Raw genomic sequence first — 26582 nt, 5'->3', positions numbered from 1 at the left:
GTGTATTGCTGCATACCTCATTAGCATACTGTAGGTGTATTGCTGCATACATCATTAGCATACTGTAGGTGTATTGCTGCATACCTCATTAGCATACTGTAGGTGTATTGCATACATCATTAGCATACTGTAGGTGTATTGTTGCATACATCATTAGCATACTGTAGGTGTATTGCTGCATACATCATTAGCATACTGTAGGTGTATTGCTGCATATCTCATTAGCATACTGTAGGTGTATTGCTGCATACATCATTAGCATACTGTAGGTGTATTGCTGCATACCTCATTAGCATACTGTAGGTGTATTGCACATTAGCATATATCTACTACCTGATACTTATTTCAGCTGAATACAATTTGTTAATGTACAGATTGGGATATAATGGTGCATGTGCATTCATTCAGTGATCTGATTCAAGATGGCTGACTGGCTGTTATTTTTCAATCAGGCATCTTTGGTATTTGTGAAATAGATGCAGTGTGTTTGGATGGATTTTGTTCATGTGTGGTATATACATAGGACATTTCAGTTTTTGTCACTAAGACAGGGACCAAAGTATAAGTTTGTTCAGGGGTTTCAGCATTGAATAAATACAAGAAGACCAGTGTTGAGGCATACATCATTAGCATACTGTAGGTGTATTGCTGCATACCTCATTAGCATACTGTAGGTGTATTGCTGCATACCTCATTAGCATACTGTAGGTGTATTGCTGTATACCTCATTAGCATACTGTAGGTGTATTGCTGCATACATCATTAGTATACTGTAGGTGTATTGCTGCATACCTCATTAGCATACTGTAGGTGTATTGCTGCATACCTCATTAGCATACTGTAGGTGTAATGCTGCATACCTCATTAGCATACTGTAGGTGTATTGCTGCATACCTCATTAGCATACTGTAGACATATTGCTGTATACCTCATTAGCATACTGTAGGCATATTGCTGCATACCTCATTAGCATACTGTAGGTGTATTGCTGCATACCTCATTAGCATACTGTAGGTGTATTGCTGCATACCTCATTAGCATACTGTAGGTGTATTGCTGCATACCTCATTAGCATACTGTAGGTGTATTGCTGCATACCTCATTAGCATACTGTAGGTGTATTGCTGCATACCTCATTAGCATATTGTAGGTGTATTCCTGCATACATCATTAGCATACTGTAGGTGTATTGCTGCATACCTCATTAGCATACTGTAGGTGTATTGCTGCATACCTCATTAGCATACTGTAGGTGTATTGCTGCATACCTCATTAGCATACTGTAGGTGTATTGCTGCATACCTCATTAGCATACTGTAGGTGTATTGCTGCATACCTCATTAGCATACTGTAGATGTATTGCTGCATACCTCATTAGCATACTGTAGGTGTATTGCTGCATACCTCATTAGCATACTGTAGGTGTATTGCTGCATACATCATTAGCATACTGTAGGTGTATTGCTGCATACATCATTAGCATACTGTAGGTGTATTGCTGCATATCTCATTAGCATACTGTAGGTGTATTGCTGCATACATCATTAGCATACTGTAGGTGTATTGCTGCATACATCATTAGCATACTGTAGGTGTATTGCTGCATACCTCATTAGCATACTGTAGGTGTATTGCTGCATACATCATTAGCATACTGTAGGTGTATTGCTGCATACCTCATTAGCATACTGTAGGTGTATTGCTGCATACCTCATTAGCATACTGTAGGTGTATTGCTGCATACCTCATTAGCATGCTGTAGGTGTATTGCTGCATACATCATTAGCATACTGTAAGTGTATTGCTGCATACCTCATTAGCATACTGTAGGTGTATTGCTGCATAACTCATTAGCATACTGTAGGTGTATTGCTGCATACATCATTAGCATACTGTAGGTGTATTGCTGCATACCTCATTAGCATACTGTAGGTGCATTGCTGCATACATCATTAGCATACTGTAGGTGTATTACTGCATACCTCATTAGCATACTGTAGGTGTATTGCTGCATACATCATTAGCATACTGTAGGTGTATTGCTGCATACCTCATTAGCATACTGTAGGTGTATTGCTGCATACATCATTAGCATACTGTAGGTGTATTGCTGCATACCTCATTAGCATACTGTAGGTGTATTGCATACATCATTAGCATACTGTAGGTGTATTGTTGCATACATCATTAGCATACTGTAGGTGTATTGCTGCATACATCATTAGCATACTGTAGGTGTATTGCTGCATATCTCATTAGCATACTGTAGGTGTATTGCTGCATACATCATTAGCATACTGTAGGTGTATTGCTGCATACCTCATTAGCATACTGTAGGTGTATTGCACATTAGCATATATCTACTACCTGATACTTATTTCAGCTGAATACAATTTGTTAATGTACAGATTGGGATATAATGGTGCATGTGCATTCATTCAGTGATCTGATTCAAGATGGCTGACTGGCTGTTATTTTTCAATCAGGCATCTTTGGTATTTGTGAAATAGATGCAGTGTGTTTGGATGGATTTTGTTCATGTGTGGTATATACATAGGACATTTCAGTTTTTGTCACTAAGACAGGGACCAAAGTATAAGTTTGTTCAGGGGTTTCAGCATTGAATAAATACAAGAAGACCAGTGTTGAGGCATACATCATTAGCATACTGTAGGTGTATTGCTGCATACCTCATTAGCATACTGTAGGTGTATTGCTGCATACCTCATTAGCATACTGTAGGTGTATTGCTGTATACCTCATTAGCATACTGTAGGTGTATTGCTGCATACATCATTAGTATACTGTAGGTGTATTGCTGCATACCTCATTAGCATACTGTAGGTGTATTGCTGCATACCTCATTAGCATACTGTAGGTGTAATGCTGCATACCTCATTAGCATACTGTAGGTGTATTGCTGCATACCTCATTAGCATACTGTAGACATATTGCTGTATACCTCATTAGCATACTGTAGGCATATTGCTGCATACCTCATTAGCATACTGTAGGTGTATTGCTGCATACCTCATTAGCATACTGTAGGTGTATTGCTGCATACCTCATTAGCATACTGTAGGTGTATTGCTGCATACCTCATTAGCATACTGTAGGTGTATTGCTGCATACCTCATTAGCATACTGTAGGTGTATTGCTGCATACCTCATTAGCATATTGTAGGTGTATTCCTGCATACATCATTAGCATACTGTAGGTGTATTGCTGCATACCTCATTAGCATACTGTAGGTGTATTGCTGCATACCTCATTAGCATACTGTAGGTGTATTGCTGCATACCTCATTAGCATACTGTAGGTGTATTGCTGCATACCTCATTAGCATACTGTAGGTGTATTGCTGCATACCTCATTAGCATACTGTAGATGTATTGCTGCATACCTCATTAGCATACTGTAGGTGTATTGCTGCATACCTCATTAGCATACTGTAGGTGTATTGCTGCATACATCATTAGCATACTGTAGGTGTATTGCTGCATACATCATTAGCATACTGTAGGTGTATTGCTGCATATCTCATTAGCATACTGTAGGTGTATTGCTGCATACATCATTAGCATACTGTAGGTGTATTGCTGCATACATCATTAGCATACTGTAGGTGTATTGCTGCATACCTCATTAGCATACTGTAGGTGTATTGCTGCATACATCATTAGCATACTGTAGGTGTATTGCTGCATACCTCATTAGCATACTGTAGGTGCATTGCTGCATACCTCATTAGCATACTGTAGGTGTATTGCTGCATACCTCATTAGCATGCTGTAGGTGTATTGCTGCATACCTCATTAGCATACTGTAGGTGTATTGCTGCATACCTCATTAGCATACTGTAGGTGTATTGCTGCATACATCATTAGCATACTGTAGGTGTAGTGCTGCATACATCATTAGCATACTGTAGGTGTAGTGCTGCATACATCATTAGCATACTGTAGGTGTATTGCTGCATACATCATTAGCATACTGTAGGTGTATTGCTGCATACATCATTAGCATACTGTAGGTGTATTGCTGCATACATCATTAGCATACTGTAGGTGTATTGCTGCATACATCATTAGCATACTGTAGGTGTATTGCTGCATACTGTAGGTGTATTGCTGCATACATCATTAGCATACTGTAGGTGTATTGCTGCATACCTCATTAGCATACTGTAGGTATATTGCTGCATACCTCATTAGCATACTGTAGGTGTATTGCTGCATACCTCATTAGCATACTGTAGGTGTATTGCTGCATACCTCATTAGCATACTGTAGGTGTAGTGCTGCATACCTCATTAGCATACTGTAGGTGTATTGCTGCATACATCATTAGCATACTGTAAGTGTATTGCTGCATACCTCATTAGCATACTGTAGGTGTATTGCTGCATACATCATTAGCATACTGTAGGTGTATTGCTGCATACCTCATTAGCATACTGTAGGTGCATTGCTGCATACATCATTAGCATACTGTAGGTGTATTACTGCATACCTCATTAGCATACTGTAGGTGTATTGCTGCATACATCTTTAGCGTACTGTAGGTGTATTGCTGTATACTTCATTAGCATAGGTACAATGCTGCATAACTCATTAGCATAGGTACAATGCTGCATACCTCATTAGCATAGGTGTATGGCTGCATACCTCATTAGCATAGATGCATTGCTGCATACCTCATTACCATAGATGTAGTGCTGCATACCTCATTAGCATAGGTGCACAGCTGCACACCTCATGGACATTTGTGTATTGCTGCATACCTCATTAGCATAGGTGCACAGCTGCATAACTCATTAGCATATGTGCATTGCTACATACCTCATTAGTATAGGTGCACAGCTGCATACCTCATTAGCATATGTGCATTGCTGCATACCTCATTAGCATAGGTGTATGGCTGCATACCTCATTAGCATTGGTGCATTGCTGCATACCTCATTAGCATAGGTGCACAGCTGCATAACTCATTAGCATAGGTGCATTGCTTCATACATAATTAGCATAGGTGCATTACTGCACACCTCATTGACATAGGTGTATTGCTGCATACCTCATTAACATAGGTGCAATGCTGCATACCTCATTAGCATAGGTGTATTGCTGCATACCTCATTAACATAGATGTATTGCTGCATACCTCATTAACATAGATGTATTGCTGCATACCTCATTAACATAGGTGCAATGCTGAATATCTCATTAGCATAGGTGCATTGCTGCATACTTCATTAGCATATGTGTATTGCTGCATACCTCATTAGCATATGTGCATGGCTGCATACATAATTAGCATAGGTGCATTGCTGCATACCTCATTAGCACAGGTGCATGGCTGCATACCTCATTAGCACAGGTGCATGGCTGCATACCTCAATAGCACATGTGCATGGCTGCATACCTCAATAGCACAGGTGCATGGCTGCATACCTCATTAGCATAGGTGCATTGCTGCATACCTCATTACCATAGGTGTAGTGCTGCATACCTCATTAGCATAGGTGTAGTGCTGCATACCTCATTAGCTTAGGTGCATGGCTACATACCACATTAGCATAGGTGCATGGCTACATACCACATTAGCATAGGTGCATGACTGCATACCTCATTGACATAGGTGTATTGCTTCATACATTATTAGCATAGGTGCAATGCTGCATACCTCATTAGCATAGGTGTATTGCTACATACCTCATTAACATAGATGTATTGTTGCATACCTCATTAACATAGGTGCAATGCTGCATACCTCATTAGCATAGGTGTATTGCTGCATACCTCATTAGCATAGGTGTATTGCTGCATACCTCATTAACATAGGTGTATTGCTGCATACCTCATTAACATAAGTGTATTGCTGCATACCTCATTAACATAGATGTATTGCTGCATACCTCATTAACATAGGTGCAATGCTGCATACCTCATTAACATAGGTGTATTGCTGCATACCTCATTAATATAAGTGTATTGCTGCATACCTCATTAACATAAGTGTATTGCTGCATACCTCATTAACATAGATGTATTGCTGCATACCTCATTAACATAGGTGCAATGCTGCATACCTCATTAGCATAGGTGTATTGCTGCATACCTCATTAACATAGATGTATTGCTGCATACCTCATTAACATAAGTGTATTGCTGCATACCTCATTAACATAAGTGTATTGCTGCATACCTCATTAACATAAGTGTATTGCTGCATACCTCATTAGCATAGGTGTATTGCTGAATACCTCATTAACATAGATGTATTGCTGCATACCTCATTAGCATATGTGCATGGCTGCATACATAATTATCATAGGTGCATTGCTGCATACCTCATTAGCATAGGTGCATGGCTGCATACATAATTAGCATAGGTGCATTGCTGCATAACTCATTAACATAGGTGTATTGCTGAATACCTCATTAACATAGGTGTATTGCTGCATACCTCATTAGCATATGTGCATGGCTGCATACATAATTATCATAGGTGCATTGCTGCATACCTCATTAGCATAGGTGCATGGCTGCATACATAATTAGCATAGGTGCATTGCTGCATAACTCATTAACATAGGTGTATTGCTGCATACTTCATTAGCATATGTGTATTGCTGCATACCTCATTAGCATATGTGCATGGCTGCATACATAATTAGCATAGGTGCATTGCTGCATACCTCATTAGCATAGGTGCATGGCTGCATACCTCATTAGCACAGGTGCATGGTTGTATACCTCATTAGCACAGGTGCATGGCTGTATACCTCATTAGCACAGGTGCATGGATGCATACCTCATTAGCACAGGTGCATGGGTGCATACCTCAATAGCACAGGTGCATGGGTGCATACCTCAATAGCACAGGTGCATGGCTGCATACCTCATTAGCATTGGTGCATTGCTGCATACCTCATTAGCATAGGTGCACAGCTGCATAACTCATTAGCATAGGTGCATTGCTTCATACATAATTAGCATAGGTGCATTACTGCACACCTCATTGACATAGGTGTATTGCTGCATACCTCATTAACATAGGTGCAATGCTGCATACCTCATTAGCATAGGTGTATTGCTGCATACCTCATTAACATAGATGTATTGCTGCATACCTCATTAACATAGATGTATTGCTGCATACCTCATTAACATAGGTGCAATGCTGAATATCTCATTAGCATAGGTGCATTGCTGCATACTTCATTAGCATATGTGTATTGCTGCATACCTCATTAGCATATGTGCATGGCTGCATACATAATTAGCATAGGTGCATTGCTGCATACCTCATTAGCACAGGTGCATGGCTGCATACCTCATTAGCACAGGTGCATGGCTGCATACCTCAATAGCACAGGTGCATGGCTGCATACCTCAATAGCACAGGTGCATGGCTGCATACCTCATTAGCATAGGTGCATTGCTGCATACCTCATTACCATAGGTGTAGTGCTGCATACCTCATTAGCATAGGTGTAGTGCTGCATACCTCATTAGCTTAGGTGCATGGCTACATACCACATTAGCATAGGTGCATGGCTACATACCACATTAGCATAGGTGCATGGCTGCATACCTCATTGACATAGGTGTATTGCTTCATACATTATTAGCATAGGTGCAATGCTGCATACCTCATTAGCATAGGTGTATTGCTACATACCTCATTAACATAGATGTATTGTTGCATACCTCATTAACATAGGTGCAATGCTGCATACCTCATTAGCATAGGTGTATTGCTGCATACCTCATTAGCATAGGTGTATTGCTGCATACCTCATTAACATAGGTGTATTGCTGCATACCTCATTAACATAAGTGTATTGCTGCATACCTCATTAACATAGATGTATTGCTGCATACCTCATTAACATAGGTGCAATGCTGCATACCTCATTAACATAGGTGTATTGCTGCATACCTCATTAATATAAGTGTATTGCTGCATACCTCATTAACATAAGTGTATTGCTGCATACCTCATTAACATAGATGTATTGCTGCATACCTCATTAACATAGGTGCAATGCTGCATACCTCATTAGCATAGGTGTATTGCTGCATACCTCATTAACATAAGTGTATTGCTGCATACCTCATTAACATAAGTGTATTGCTGCATACCTCATTAACATAAGTGTATTGCTGCATACCTCATTAGCATAGGTGTATTGCTGAATACCTCATTAACATAGATGTATTGCTGCATACCTCATTAGCATATGTGCATGGCTGCATACATAATTATCATAGGTGCATTGCTGCATACCTCATTAGCATAGGTGCATGGCTGCATACATAATTAGCATAGGTGCATTGCTGCATAACTCATTAACATAGGTGTATTGCTGAATACCTCATTAACATAGGTGTATTGCTGCATACCTCATTAGCATATGTGCATGGCTGCATACATAATTATCATAGGTGCATTGCTGCATACCTCATTAGCATAGGTGCATGGCTGCATACATAATTAGCATAGGTGCATTGCTGCATAACTCATTAACATAGGTGTATTGCTGCATACTTCATTAGCATATGTGTATTGCTGCATACCTCATTAGCATATGTGCATGGCTGCATACATAATTAGCATAGGTGCATTGCTGCATACCTCATTAGCATAGGTGCATGGCTGCATACCTCATTAGCACAGGTGCATGGCTGTATACCTCATTAGCACAGGTGCATAGCTGTATACCTCATTAGCACAGGTGCATGGATGCATACCTCATTAGCACAGGTGCATGGGTGCATACCTCAATAGCACAGGTGCATGGGTGCATACCTCAATAGCACAGGTGCATGGCTGCATACCTCAATAGCACAGGTGCATGGCTGCATACCTCAATAGCACAGGTGCATGGCTGCATACCTCAATAGCACAGGTGCATGGCTGCATACCTCATTAGCACAGGTGCATGGCTGCATACCTCATTAGCATAGGTGCATGGCTGCATACCTCATTAGCATAGGTGCATTGCTGCATACCTCATTACCATAGGTGTAGTGCTGCATACCTCATTAGCATAGGTGTAGTGCTGCATACCTCATTAGCATAGGTGTAGTGCTGCATACCTCATTAGCATAGGTGCATGGCTACATACCACATTAGCATAGGTGCATGGCTGCATACCGCATTAACATAGGTGTATTGCTGCATACCTCATTAGCATAGGTGTATTGCTGCATACCTCATTAGCATAGGTGTATTGCTGCATACCTCATTAGCATAGGTGTATTGCTGCATACCTCATTAACATAGGTGTATTGCTGCATACCTCATTAACATAGGTGTATTGCTGCATACCTCATTAACATAATTGTATTGCTGCATACCTCATTAACATAGGTGTACTGCTGCATACTTCATTAACATAGGTGTATTGCTGCATACCTCATTAACATAAGTGTATTGCTGCATACCTCATTAACATAGGTGTCTTGCTGCATACCTCATTAACATAAGTGTATTGCTGCATACCTCATTAACATAAGTGCATGGCTGCATACCTCATTAGCATAGGTGCATTGCTGCATACCTCATTACCATAGGTGTAGTGCTGCATACCTCATTAGCATAGGTGTAGTGCTGCATACCTCATTAGCATAGGTGCATGGCTACATACCACATTAGCATAGGTGCATGGCTGCATACCTCATTAACATAGGTGTATTGCTGCATACCTCATTAACATAAGTGTATTGCTGCATACCTCATTAACATAGATGTATTGCTGCATACCTCATTAACATAAGTGCAATGCTGCATACCTCATTAGCATAGGTGTATTGCTGCATACCTAATTAACATAGGTGTATTGCTACACACCTCATTAACATAAGTGTATTGCTGCATACCTCAATAACATAGATGTATTGCTGCACACCTCATTAACATAGGTGTAATGCTGCATACCTCATTAGCATAGGTGTATTGCTGCATACCTCATTAACATAAGTGTATTGCTGCACACCTCATTAACATAAGTGTATTGCTGCATACCTCATTAACATATGTGTATTGCTGTATACCTCATTAACATAAGTGTATTGCTGCACACCTCATTAGCATAGGTGTATTGCTGCATACTTCATTAACATAAGTGTATTGCTGCATACCTCATTAACATAGGTGTATTGCTGCATACCTCATTAACATAGGTGTATTGCTGCATACCTCATTAACATAGGTGTATTGCTGCATACCTCATTAACATAGGTGTATTGCTGCATACCTCATTAACATAGGTGTATTGCTGCATACCTCATTAACATAGGTGTATTGCTGCATACCTCATTAACATAAGTGTATTGCTGCATACCTCATTAGCATAGGTGTATTGCTGCATACCTCATTAGCATAGGTGTATTGCTGCATACCTCATTAACATAATTGTATTGCTGCATACCTCATTAACATAGATGTACTGCTGCATACCTCATTAACATAGGTGTATTGCTGCATACTTCATTAACATAGGTGTATTGCTGCATACCTCATTAACATAAGTGTATTGCTGCATACCTCATTAACATAGGTGTATTGCTGCATACCTCATTAACATAAGTGCATGCCTGCATACCTCATTAGCATAGGTGCATTGCTGCATACCTCATTACCATAGGTGTAGTACTGCATACCTCATTAGCATAGGTGTAGTGCTGCATACCTCATTAGCATAGGTGTAGTGCTGCATACCTCATTAGCATAGGTGCATGGCTACATACCGCATTAGCATAGGTGCATGGCTGCATACCTCATTAACATAGGTGTATTGCTTCATACATTATTAGCATAGGTGCAATGCTGCATACCTCATTAGCATAGGTGTATTGCTGCATACCTCATTAGCATAGGTGTATTGCTGCATACCTCATTAGCATAGGTGTATTGCTGCATACCTCATTAACATAGATGTATTGTTACATACCTCATTAACATAGGTGCAATGCTGCATACCTCATTAGCATAGGTGTATTGCTGCATACCTCATTAACATAGGTGTATTGCTGCATACCTCATTAACATAGGTGTATTGCTGCATACCTCATTAACATAGGTGTATTGCTGCATACCTCATTAACATAAGTGTGTTGCTGCATACCTCATTAACATAGATGTATTGCTGCATACCTCATTAACATAGGTGCAATGCTGCATACCTCATTAGCATAGGTGTATTGCTGCACACCTCATTAACATAGGTGTATTGCTGCACACCTCATTAACATAAGTGTATTGCTGCACACCTCATTAACATAAGTGTATTGCTGCACACCTCATTAAGATAAGTGTATTGCTGCACACCTCATTAACATAAGTGTATTGCTGCATACCTCATTAACATAAGTGTATTGCTGCACACCTCATTAACATAAGTGTATTGCTGCACACCTCATTAACACAAGTGTATTGCTGCATACCTCATTAACATAGGTGCAATGCTGCATACCTCATTAACATAGGTGTATTGCTGCATACCTCATTAATATAAGTGTATTGCTGCATACCTCATTAGCATAGGTGTATGGCTGCATACCTCATTAGCATAGGTACATTGCTGCATACCTCATTAACATAAGTGTATTGCTGCATACCTCATTAGCATTGGTATATTGCTGCATACCTCATTAACATAAGTGTATTGCTGCATACCTCATTAGCATAGGTGTATTGCTGCATACCTCATTAACATAGGTGTATTGCTGCATACCTCATTAACATAAGTGTATTGCTGCATACCTCATTAGCATAGGTGTATTGCTGCATACCTCATTAACATAGGTGTATTGCTGCATACCTCATTAACATAGGTGTATTGCTGCATACCTCATTAACATAGGTGTAATGCTGCATACCTCATTAACATAGGTGTATTGCTGCATACCTCATTAACATAGGTGTATTGCTGCATACCTCATTAGCATAGGTGCATTGCTGCATACCTCATTAGCATAGGTGTATTGCTGCATACCTCATTAACATAGGTGTATTGCTGCATACCTCATTAACATAGGTGTATTGCTGCGTACCTCATTAACATAGATGTATTGCTGCATACCTCATTAGCATAGGTGTATGGCTGCATACCTCATTAGCATAGGTGTATTGCTGTATACCTCATTAGCATATGTGCATGGCTGCATACATAATTAACATAGGTGTATTGCTGCATACCTCATTAACATAGGTGTATTGCTGCATACCTCATTAACATAGGTGTATTGCTGCATACCTCATTAACATAGGTGCATGGCTGCATACATAATTAGCATAGGTGCATTGCTGCATACCTCATTAGCACAGGTGCATGGCTGTATACCTCATTAGCACAGGTGCATGGTTGCATACCTCAATAGAACAGGTGCATGGCTGCATACCTCAATAGCACAGGTGCATGGGTGCATACCTCAAAAGCACAGGTGCATGGCTGCATACCTCAATAGCACAGGTGCATGGCTGCATACCTCAATAGCACAGGTGCATGGCTGCATACCTCAATAGCACAGGTGCATGGCTGCATACCTCATTAGCACAGGTGCATGGCTGCATACCTCATTAGCATAGGTGCATGGCTGCATACCTCATTAGCATAGGTACATTGCTGCATACCTCATTACCATAGGTGTAGTGCTGCATACCTCATTAGCATAGGTGTAGTGCTGCATACCTCATTAGCATAGGTGCATGGCTACATACCACATTAGCATAGGTGCATGGCTGCATACCTCATTAACATAGGTGTATTGCTGCATACCTCATTAGCATAAGTGTATTGCTGCATACCTCATTAGCATAGGTGTATTGCTGCATACCTCATTAGCATAGGTGTATTGCTGCATACCTCATTAGCACAGGTGCATAGCTGTATACCTCATTAGCACAGGTGCATGGATGCATACCTCATTAGCACAGGTGCATGGGTGCATACCTCAATAGCACAGGTGCATGGGTGCATACCTCAATAGCACAGGTGCATGGCTGCATACCTCAATAGCACAGGTGCATGGCTGCATACCTCAATAGCACAGGTGCATGGCTGCATACCTCAATAGCACAGGTGCATGGCTGCATACCTCATTAGCACAGGTGCATGGCTGCATACCTCATTAGCATAGGTGCATGGCTGCATACCTCATTAGCATAGGTGCATTGCTGCATACCTCATTACCATAGGTGTAGTGCTGCATACCTCATTAGCATAGGTGTAGTGCTGCATACCTCATTAGCATAGGTGTAGTGCTGCATACCTCATTAGCATAGGTGCATGGCTACATACCACATTAGCATAGGTGCATGGCTGCATACCGCATTAACATAGGTGTATTGCTGCATACCTCATTAGCATAGGTGTATTGCTGCATACCTCATTAGCATAGGTGTATTGCTGCATACCTCATTAGCATAGGTGTATTGCTGCATACCTCATTAACATAGGTGTATTGCTGCATACCTCATTAACATAGGTGTATTGCTGCATACCTCATTAACATAATTGTATTGCTGCATACCTCATTAACATAGGTGTACTGCTGCATACTTCATTAACATAGGTGTATTGCTGCATACCTCATTAACATAAGTGTATTGCTGCATACCTCATTAACATAGGTGTCTTGCTGCATACCTCATTAACATAAGTGTATTGCTGCATACCTCATTAACATAAGTGCATGGCTGCATACCTCATTAGCATAGGTGCATTGCTGCATACCTCATTACCATAGGTGTAGTGCTGCATACCTCATTAGCATAGGTGTAGTGCTGCATACCTCATTAGCATAGGTGCATGGCTACATACCACATTAGCATAGGTGCATGGCTGCATACCTCATTAACATAGGTGTATTGCTGCATACCTCATTAACATAAGTGTATTGATGCATACCTCATTAACATAGATGTATTGCTGCATACCTCATTAACATAAGTGCAATGCTGCATACCTCATTAGCATAGGTGTATTGCTGCATACCTAATTAACATAGGTGTATTGCTACACACCTCATTAACATAAGTGTATTGCTGCATACCTCATTAACATAGATGTATTGCTGCACACCTCATTAACATAGGTGTAATGCTGCATACCTCATTAGCATAGGTGTATTGCTGCATACCTCATTAACATAAGTGTATTGCTGCACACCTCATTAACATAAGTGTATTGCTGCATACCTCATTAACATATGTGTATTGCTGTATACCTCATTAACATAAGTGTATTGCTGCACACCTCATTAGCATAGGTGTATTGCTGCATACTTCATTAACATAAGTGTATTGCTGCATACCTCATTAACATAGGTGTATTGCTGCATACCTCATTAACATAGGTGTATTGCTGCATACCTCATTAACATAGGTGTATTGCTGCATACCTCATTAACATAGGTGTATTGCTGCATACCTCATTAACATAGGTGTATTGCTGCATACCTCATTAACATAGGTGTATTGCTGCATACCTCATTAACATAAGTGTATTGCTGCATACCTCATTAGCATAGGTGTATTGCTGCATACCTCATTAGCATAGGTGTATTGCTGCATACCTCATTAACATAATTGTATTGCTGCATACCTCATTAACATAGATGTACTGCTGCATACCTCATTAACATAGGTGTATTGCTGCATACTTCATTAACATAGGTGTATTGCTGCATACCTCATTAACATAAGTGTATTGCTGCATACCTCATTAACATAGGTGTATTGCTGCATACCTCATTAACATAAGTGCATGCCTGCATACCTCATTAGCATAGGTGCATTGCTGCATACCTCATTACCATAGGTGTAGTACTGCATACCTCATTAGCATAGGTGTAGTGCTGCATACCTCATTAGCATAGGTGTAGTGCTGCATACCTCATTAGCATAGGTGCATGGCTACATACCGCATTAGCATAGGTGCATGGCTGCATACCTCATTAACATAGGTGTATTGCTTCATACATTATTAGCATAGGTGCAATGCTGCATACCTCATTAGCATAGGTGTATTGCTGCATACCTCATTAGCATAGGTGTATTGCTGCATACCTCATTAGCATAGGTGTATTGCTGCATACCTCATTAACATAGATGTATTGTTACATACCTCATTAACATAGGTGCAATGCTGCATACCTCATTAGCATAGGTGTATTGCTGCATACCTCATTAACATAGGTGTATTGCTGCATACCTCATTAACATAGGTGTATTGCTGCATACCTCATTAACATAGGTGTATTGCTGCATACCTCATTAACATAAGTGTGTTGCTGCATACCTCATTAACATAGATGTATTGCTGCATACCTCATTAACATAGGTGCAATGCTGCATACCTCATTAGCATAGGTGTATTGCTGCACACCTCATTAACATAGGTGTATTGCTGCACACCTCATTAACATAAGTGTATTGCTGCACACCTCATTAACATAAGTGTATTGCTGCACACCTCATTAAGATAAGTGTATTGCTGCACACCTCATTAACATAAGTGTATTGCTGCATACCTCATTAACATAAGTGTATTGCTGCACACCTCATTAACATAAGTGTATTGCTGCACACCTCATTAACACAAGTGTATTGCTGCATACCTCATTAACATAGGTGCAATGCTGCATACCTCATTAACATAGGTGTATTGCTGCATACCTCATTAATATAAGTGTATTGCTGCATACCTCATTAGCATAGGTGTATGGCTGCATACCTCATTAGCATAGGTGCATTGCTGCATACCTCATTAACATAAGTGTATTGCTGCATACCTCATTAGCATTGGTATATTGCTGCATACCTCATTAACATAAGTGTATTGCTGCATACCTCATTAGCATAGGTGTATTGCTGCATACCTCATTAACATAGGTGTATTGCTGCATACCTCATTAACATAAGTGTATTGCTGCATACCTCATTAGCATAGGTGTATTGCTGCATACCTCATTAACATAGGTGTATTGCTGCATACCTCATTAACATAGGTGTATTGCTGCATACCTCATTAACATAGGTGTAATGCTGCATACCTCATTAACATAGGTGTATTGCTGCATACCTCATTAACATAGGTGTATTGCTGCATACCTCATTAGCATAGGTGCATTGCTGCATACCTCATTAGCATAGGTGTATTGCTGCATACCTCATTAACATAGGTGTATTGCTGCATACCTCATTAACATAGGTGTATTGCTGCGTACCTCATTAACATAGATGTATTGCTGCATACCTCATTAGCATAGGTGTATGGCTGCATACCTCATTAGCATAGGTGTATTGCTGTATACCTCATTAGCATATGTGCATGGCTGCATACATAATTAACATAGGTGTATTGCTGCATACCTCATTAACATAGGTGTATTGCTGCATACCTCATTAACATAGGTGTATTGCTGCATACCTCATTAACATAGGTGCATGGCTGCATACATAATTAGCATAGGTGCATTGCTGCATACCTCATTAGCACAGGTGCATGGCTGTATACCTCATTAGCACAGGTGCATGGTTGCATACCTCAATAGAACAGGTGCATGGCTGCATACCTCAATAGCACAGGTGCATGGGTGCATACCTCAATAGCACAGGTGCATGGCTGCATACCTCAATAGCACAGGTGCATGGCTGCATACCTCAATAGCACAGGTGCATGGCTGCATACCTCAATAGCACAGGTGCATGGCTGCATACCTCATTAGCACAGGTGCATGGCTGCATACCTCATTAGCATAGGTGCATGGCTGCATACCTCATTAGCATAGGTACATTGCTGCATACCTCATTACCATAGGTGTAGTGCTGCATACCTCATTAGCATAGGTGTAGTGCTGCATACCTCATTAGCATAGGTGCATGGCTACATACCACATTAGCATAGGTGCATGGCTGCATACCTCATTAACATAGGTGTATTGCTGCATACCTCATTAGCATAGGTGTATTGCTGCATACCTCATTAGCATAGGTGTATTGCTGCATACCTCATTAGCATAGGTGTATTGCTGCATACCTCATTAGCATAGGTGTATTGCTGCATACCTCATTAGCATAGGTGTATTGCTGCATACCTCATTAGCATAGGTGTATTGCTGCATACCTCATTAGCATAGGTGTATTGCTGCATACCTCATTAACATAGGTGTATTGCTGCATACCTCATTAACATAATTGTATTGCTGCATACCTCATTAACATAGGTGTACTGCTGCATACCTCATTAACATAGGTGTATTGCTGCATACCTCATTAACATAGGTGTATTGCTGCATACCTCATTAACATAAGTGTATTGCTGCATACCTCATTAACATAGGTGTATTGCTGCATACCTCATTAACATAAGTGTATTGCTGCATACCTCATTAACATAAGTGCATGGCTGCATACCTCATTAGCATAGGTGCATTGCTGCATACCTCATTACCATAGGTGTAGTGCTGTATACCTCATTAGCATAGGTGTAGTGCTGCATACCTCATTAGCATAGGTGCATGGCTACATACCACATTAGCATAGGTGCATGGCTGCATACCTCATTAACATAGGTGTATTGCTGCATACCTCATTAACATAAGTGTATTGCTGCATACCTCATTAACATAGATGTATTGCTGCATACCTCATTAACATATGTGTATTGCTGCATACCTCATTAGCGTAGGTGTATTGCTGCATACCTCATTAGCATTGGTGCATTGCTGCATACCTCATTAACATAAGTGTATTGCTGCATACCTCATTAGCATAGGTATATTGCTGCATACCTCATTAGCATAGGTGTATTGCTGCATACCTCATTAACATAGGTGTATTGCTGCATACCTCATTAACATAGGTGTATTGCTGCATACCTCATTAACATAGGTGTATTGCTGCATACCTCATTAACATAGGTGTATTGCTGCATACCTCATTAACATAGGTGTATTGCTGCATACCTCATTAACATAAGTGTATTGCTGCATACCTCATTAGCATAGGTGTATTGCTGCATACCTCATTAGCATAGGTGTATTGCTGCATACCTCATTAACATAATTGTATTGCTGCATACCTCATTAACATAGGTGTACTGCTGCATACCTCATTAACATAGGTGTATTGCTGCATACTTCATTAACATAGGTGTATTGCTGCATACCTCATTAACATAAGTGTATTGCTGCATACCTCATTAACATAGGTGTATTGCTGCATACCTCATTAACATAAGTGTATTGCTGCATACCTCATTAACATAAGTGCATGGCTGCATACCTCATTAGCATAGGTGCATTGCTGCATACCTCATTACCATAGGTGTAGTACTGCATACCTCATTAGCATAGGTGTAGTGCTGCATACCTCATTAGCATAGGTGCATGGCTACATACCGCATTAGCATAGGTGCATGGCTGCATACCTCATTAACATAGGTGTATTGCTTCATACATTATTAGCATAGGTGCAATGCTGCATACCTCATTAGCATAGGTGTATTGCTGCATACCTCATTAGCATAGGTGTATTGCTGCATACCTCATTAACATAGGTGTATTGCTGCATACCTCATTAACATAGGTGCATGGCTGCATACATAATTAGCATAGGTGCATTGCTGCATACCTCATTAGCACAGGTGCATGGCTGTATACCTCATTAGCACAGGTGCATGGCTGCATACCTCAATAGAACAGGTGCATGGCTGCATACCTCAATAGCACAGGTGCATGGGTGCATACCTCAATAGCACAGGTGCATGGCTGCATACCTCAATAGCACAGGTGCATGGCTGCATACCTCAATAGCACAGGTGCATGGCTGCATACCTCAATAGCACAGGTGCATGGCTGCATACCTCATTAGCACAGGTGCATGGCTGCATACCTCATTAGCATAGGTGCATGGCTGCATACCTCATTAGCATAGGTACATTGCTGCATACCTCATTACCATAGGTGTAGTGCTGCATACCTCATTAGCATAGGTGTAGTGCTGCATACCTCATTAGCATAGGTGCATGGCTACATACCACATTAGCATAGGTGCATGGCTGCATACCTCATTAACATAGGTGTATTGCTGCATACCTCATTAGCATAGGTGTATTGCTGCATACCTCATTAGCATAGGTGTATTGCTGCATACCTCATTAGCATAGGTGTATTGCTGCATACCTCATTAGCATAGGTGTATTGCTGCATACCTCATTAGCATAGGTGTATTGCTGCATACCTCATTAGCATAGGTGTATTGCTGCATACCTCATTAGCATAGGTGTATTGCTGCATACCTCATTAGCATAGGTGTATTGCTGCATACCTCATTAACATAGGTGTATTGCTGCATACCTCATTAACATAATTGTATTGCTGCATACCTCATTAACATAGGTGTACTGCTGCATACCTCATTAACATAGGTGTATTGCTGCATACCTCATTAACATAGGTGTATTGCTGCATACCTCATTAACATAAGTGTATTGCTGCATACCTCATTAACATAGGTGTATTGCTGCATACCTCATTAACATAAGTGTATTGCTGCATACCTCATTAGCATAGGTGCATTGCTGCATACCTCATTACCATAGGTGTAGTGCTGTATACCTCATTAGCATAGGTGTAGTGCTGCATACCTCATTAGCATAGGTGCATGGCTACATACCACATTAGCATAGGTGCATGGCTGCATACCTCATTAACATAGGTGTATTGCTGCATACCTCATTAACATAAGTGTATTGCTGCATACCTCATTAACATAGATGTATTGCTGCATACCTCATTAACATATGTGTATTGCTGCATACCTCATTAGCGTAGGTGTATTGCTGCATACCTCATTAGCATTGGTGCATTGCTGCATACCTCATTAACATAAGTGTATTGCTGCATACCTCATTAGCATAGGTATATTGCTGCATACCTCATTAGCATAGGTGTATTGCTGCATACCTCATTAACATAGGTGTATTGCTGCATACCTCATTAACATAGGTGTATTGCTGCATACCTCATTAACATAGGTGTATTGCTGCATACCTCATTAACATAGGTGTATTGCTGCATACCTCATTAACATAGGTGTATTGCTGCATACCTCATTAACATAAGTGTATTGCTGCATACCTCATTAGCATAGGTGTATTGCTGCATACCTCATTAGCATAGGTGTATTGCTGCATACCTCATTAACATAATTGTATTGCTGCATACCTCATTAACATAGGTGTACTGCTGCATACCTCATTAACATAGGTGTATTGCTGCATACTTCATTAACATAGGTGTATTGCTGCATACCTCATTAACATAAGTGTATTGCTGCATACCTCATTAACATAGGTGTATTGCTGCATACCTCATTAACATAGGTGTATTGCTGCATACCTCATTAACATAAGTGTATTGCTGCATACCTCATTAACATAAGTGCATGGCTGCATACCTCATTAGCATAGGTGCATTGCTGCATACCTCATTACCATAGGTGTAGTACTGCATACCTCATTAGCATAGGTGTAGTGCTGCATACCTCATTAGCATAGGTGCATGGCTACATACCGCATTAGCATAGGTGCATGGCTGCATACCTCATTAACATAGGTGTATTGCTTCATACATTATTAGCATAGGTGCAATGCTGCATACCTCATTAGCATAGGTGTATTGCTGCATACCTCATTAGCATAGGTGTATTGCTGCATACCTCATTAGCATAGGTGTATTGCTGCATACCTCATTAACATAGATGTATTGTTACATACCTCATTAACATAGGTGCAATGCTGCATACCTCATTAGCATAGGTGTATTGCTGCATACCTCATTAACATAGGTGTATTGCTGCATACCTCATTAACATAGGTGTATTGCTGCATACCTCATTAACATAGGTGTGTTGCTGCATACCTCATTAACATAGATGTATTGCTGCATACCTCATTAGCATAGGTGCATTGCTGCATACCTCATTAACATAAGTGTATTGCTGCATACCTCATTAGCATTGGTATATTGCTGCATACCTCATTAACATAAGTGTATTGCTGCATACCTCATTAGCATAGGTGTATTGCTGCATACCTCATTAACATAGGTGTATTGCTGCATACCTCATTAACATAGGTGTATTGCTGCATACCTCATTAACATAGGTGTATTGCTGCATACCTCATTAACATAGGTGTATTGCTGCATACCTCATTAACATAGGTGTATTGCTGCATACTTCATTAACATAAGTGTATTGCTGCATACCTCATTAACATAAGTGTATTGCTGCATACCTCATTAGCATAGGTGTATTGCTGCATACCTCATTAACATAGATGTATTGCTGCATACCTCATTAACATAGGTGTATTGCTGCATACCTCATTAACATCGATGTATTGCTGCATACCTCATTAGCATAGGTGTATTGCTGCATACCTCATTAGCATAGGTGCATTGCTGCATACCTCATTAACATAAGTGTATTGCTGCATACCTCATTAGCATAGGTATATTGCTGCATACCTCATTAACATAAGTGTATTGCTGCATACCTCATTAACATAAGTGTAATGCTGCATACCTCATTAACATAGGTGTATTGCTGCATACCTCATTAACATAGGTGTAATGCTGCATACCTCATTAACATAGGTGTATTGCTGCATACCTCATTAACATAGGTGTATTGCTGCATACCTCATTAGCATAGGTGTATTGCTGCATACCTCATTAACATAGGTGTAATGCTGCATACCTCATTAACATAGGTGTATTGCTGCATACCTCATTAACATAGGTGTATTGCTGCATACCTCATTAACATAGGTGTATTGCTGCATACCTCATTAGCATAGGTGCATTGCTGCATACATCATTAACTTCTATTTAATGTTTTAGTTGCATGTCTTAATAACGAATTTGATCATTTGTTTTTACTCTTGTTATAGATGATGATGAAGACGGTGATGATTGGTCTGATGATGAGGAGGATTGGGATTAGACGAAAATTTATATATTTAGACATTTTTTATAAATGTTTAAGTATGATGTTTGAGGGCGCTGCTTACTTTATTCTGCATATCAAATTGAAGTTTGTGTACAGTGGGGTCAAAAATCAATATGGTGGCTGCATAACTGAATTGCAATTTCATCTTTTAAAACTTATTCATTTAAAATGTGTTCAATACAAGCACTTATTTTCACACTATGTGAAAAATAAAAAGATAAAAATTAAATATAAAGGAAACATGACATGACTTTCCGGTACCATGATATCTCATCTAATGAAGAAGCGTAGTATTAAGGTAGAGATGCAGTTTACCTGACAGGTATTTTAATTAGTTAATTAGGAAACCAAGATGACCTCCCTTGTCCAGAAAACTATATTTTCGGAAAGCTTATTGTATGAATTTAAAAATTTTGTTAGTATTTTTTTGTTATGGACACTGTAGTTTGAAATATGCACAAAAATGTGCTTTTTTGGTTAAAAGTGATTTAAAAAAATTAGCTTCTAAACCATGCTTCTGTTTCCTGTCAAAATTGGTGATGGGTACATCTGTTTACTGTGAAGAAAGTGTCGTCTTGAAAACTGTCTACCAGTTGTCAATTTTTCAGGGCAGCAGCTCAAATTTCATTACTTCAAGTTTATGCATAAATTAACACCCAGGTTAGTTGTCTGTACGATTGTTGTAACACTGTTCAACCAAAAACAATGCCCCGACGGCGTTTTGAAGACAAACACAAATTTAAACCTATTATCTTTTTGTAAAAAGTTAAATATAGTGCATAATATGGAAATCCCGTCATTTCTTTTTTTCACCATGTTTCTTTTTTATTATTTATGTATGTATGTATTTATGTATGCCTTGCTAAATCTTGCTAAGCATTCAAAAGAGAGAATGTTTGCATCTGTTATCTATATTTTAAAATTGCTTTTTTGAGTATGTTCCACTATTCACAATTCTACAAAATTTTAACAGTCTATAGCCAAGACTGTTTGGATAATAAAAAGCCAAAAAAAAAAATTTACTCTCAAGTGCCCATGAACCTGCATCTCTACCTTAACATATTCATAACTATTACAGAAGCTACAATTTGCAGCTCTTCAATGTTGAAGACAGACGCCACAATTTGATTATTCGATCTGGGTAAATACTGAGCAAAGTAACAGCTGTAGCCTCTCATTACAAAATATGATACTTGTTTGTATTTACAGGCACTGATATGTAATGATGCAACTTTCTGTTTGTAACATGTGAGAAATAATTAGATAGAGATCAAATAATCAGGTAAAGATAATAATAAAATTATCTAAATAAATTAAAAATGTAAATTATGGTCAAGTACTTTTCTCATATTTGGGTATGAATATTCAGTGTGGGTACTGGTCTGGTAAATAAACGAATCTCCATATCAGTTTGTGCATTCTGATAAGCCTGAAGTATAGTGACCCCACCGCATATGCTAATGCTGGGAATAGAATACACTTTCTTTTTTACAAAACCTTGTAAATCGTTTTTTGTCTGGCAATCGATCTAATTTGTGTTTTTATGTTAGAAGCTATAATCTGCATAACAGTCAGTCAATTGGTAATAATTTGTATATATTGGTACGAAATGTACATTACGTGGTACACATAATCTGCATAGAAATCGACTCAATTGTGTGCTAGAACTAGTACTAAATAACATATAATCTTTTTAGTATTCTAGTGGCTATTTATTACCAGTTTGTTCTGAATAAGCATAATGTTCTGCCCTTAATTTGTACAGCAATTGATTGAATTATTTGTATACTTTAAAACTGAATGAATATAGTGTACTAAACAAATGATTTGTAGCATTACAATTAATATTTAAAGGGTGGTAGTCGTCGCGCCACGCATGCGCGAGATCTATGGGTCTCATATAAACAAAGATGGCGACTTTGGCTGTTGCACAGATCAACGAGTACAAAGTGAGACATTACCATGCTTTAATTAGGTATTTTTTAGGTGATTGGAAGGTATCGAAAGAGTCACCGATGGTAATTAGTGCAAGTCACGACCAGGTCAAACCTCACACTTGTGATTTAGAAAAGCACATTGGATTGTGGGAAAATCAATGTTTCTCAACACAAATGTCGCACATACGCGACTTGACGACTACCACCTTTAATACCAGTTACTGCTCCAATACATTCTTCATTGCATTTCAATTTGTATGTACATATACGCAGAGATGTTGGTATATATATATATATATATAAGCAGAAATAAAATGTATTTTCCCATCTGTCATTTGTCCGTGTCGAATTGGTTTACCTTTAGTGGTATAGTGTTGAAATTTTATGAAAGATATGAAATGCTCCATAAACGTGCACACATTCAGTGTGTGAATCAATTATAGGAAAATAAAAAAAAAATCGTGAATTCAATTTCGTGACTATTTTAACTATAATAGGTAACTTTCCGTGTGAAAGACACCGATCGAACGTAAGCCGCAAAACTCGAATGATCTGATTTTGAACTTTATTTGTTTACAGTTCAATTTCGAAATGCCCGTATTTCACAGGAGAATATGGCATTGAGGTTTCTGTACTTCATAAAAAATGACCATCGTCAAATGTGGTTTAGCACATTATTAAGCGCGGATATACCCCAAAAATAGTTTCGCGCTTGCCGAATCCCACGTGATGTGATGTGTTCCATGTCATCACGACGCTACGACCTTTGTACGGGACCTCGCAGTGAATGAAATGTGTATACAAGTTCAGTTTTGCTCACTTCATTTACCCGAGGTCCATTACAGTTTTCATAACGGTTGAACAAAGTGTAGCGCAAGTTGCTGGTGGTTATTACAATTTGTTTCGGAATTAATAGGTTGAGTAGTTTAGATTTTATATTTCTTGATTTCGGTATGTATTATGTTTCCTGCACATTATTAGTAAACTATCAGGGGGAAATCTCTCTCTCGGGGTTTTCCACCCTTGTCAGGGGGGAATCTCGTCTCGTCTCTATATCTCGTCCCCTTGAGGTACGGGATCGGGAAAGTCACTTTAACTTTACAGTCAAATAAGACACACACAACGAAATACGTTTCAACTCTCGTCTTCGTCGATCTTTTGGAGCACTCTATAAGACACAGCGCCCTGGAGAAAAAAATCCCCAAGACTCTCACAAGGCTGAACCAAGACTCGCCCAAGACTGGACTGCCTCAAGGCTTGCCCCTGGACTGGACTCTCGACTGCGTCTCGACTCTCCAGGACTGCACTCTCTTTCTCTACTGCGTCTATCGTGCTGTGCTCCCCAAGACCAACTCAAACTCTCTTTATTTATTTTCAAAACTCTAACCAATTACAAAGCAGTAAAAAGACTCTAAGGCGTAACCTTCAATCATAAAGCCAATCACACAAAGTACTGAATACGTCATATCTTTTGATTAATCGTTCACTACATTAATAACTATGGATATAAACTGTCAGAATGAGTAGTCTAAAAAGTGGTGGTTATCTGGTAATTAGTTCCAAATCACTGAGCCAAGTTCCGTCCAAAACTTCAAATAGGCCTACACGATGACAGACATAACACAGCAATTCGCTAATAATCAGTTAATTAAGTCGGTTAACAGATACGCTGTCATACGCAACGTAATATTACCGTAATTGGTATAGTACAGGTGTGATGGTTCAAATACCAAAATGGCAACAGTAACATAAAGACTTCCCTGGCGGCGATGATAACATACGAACACGGAGTCAACAGATGAGGTTTCAACTGGTACTGGTATTATTATACTCTGCAAACATCAAGTACAATAACTCGGTAAAACTCCAAAACTCCAATAACTAGATACTTAAACTCCAACACAATTCAACGAGATCTCTGATCTGATCTCAGTGCTGAACAACTCCCCTATATATACCCACACTGTCTATAAATAGACCATTACATCAGCATACATAATGAGTCTGGAACTTACTACAAATTTCTAGAATGTTCCATTACCTTCTACAGTGCCCTATTACCTATTCAACCAACTTCTAAAAATTCCACCCAGACACAGTACGGTTCTAGAACATTCTCAGTCACACGGAAGTGGTAAACAAGTTGTATGCGACATACCTCCCCTCTCAAGAATATTATAACATATAATATTACATGACTAGCAACGACGTCAATGATACGAATACGATAACAATTTTAAATAAAACAACAATACAATATATCAAATCGAACTGAATAAAGCTCTGAGTACAAAAATTCGAAAATCACATACAGTAGAATATAATAAAATATGAAATACAGTCATAAACGAATAACATTCTACTATACTGTTCAAAAGTTCTTCAATCCATCAATCTACTCAGGTAGTCCGCTACCACATTGTCCCGTCCAGGAATATCCTCAACACGATAATTATATCCTTGCAGAGTCATCGCCCATCTCATCACTCGGTCATTTGCAAACTTGCCTTTATCCAGGTAAGACAATGGTTTATGATCTGTCTGCAAAATGAACTCCACACCGGCTAAATATAGGCGAAATTTATTCACGCCCCATACAATGGCTAAACATTCCC

The 26582-nt window shown here is 39.4% G+C and overlaps 1 protein-coding gene across 1 annotated transcript in view; it reads left to right on the top strand.

The window, feature by feature from the left end:
* LOC102805238 (actin nucleation-promoting factor WASL-like) overlaps window positions 1–24296 on the top strand; it is a 36634-nt gene extending 12338 nt beyond the window's left edge. Inside the window, exon 11 of the mRNA XM_085500103.1 lies at window positions 21972–24296. Within this exon, the coding sequence (XP_085356229.1) occupies window positions 21972–22024 (53 nt within the window). The 3' untranslated portion in view covers window positions 22025–24296. The remainder of the gene's footprint in view (window positions 1–21971) is intronic.
* The last annotated feature ends 2286 nt before the right edge of the window (window positions 24297–26582 follow it).

Source organism: Saccoglossus kowalevskii, chromosome 6 (assembly GCF_978046115.1).
Source record: "Saccoglossus kowalevskii chromosome 6, keSacKowa6.1, whole genome shotgun sequence".
Lineage (NCBI taxonomy): Eukaryota > Metazoa > Hemichordata > Enteropneusta > Harrimaniidae > Saccoglossus > Saccoglossus kowalevskii.
Note: the sequence above shows the minus strand (reverse complement) of the source record. Positions and strands in the feature narration are given on the sequence as shown.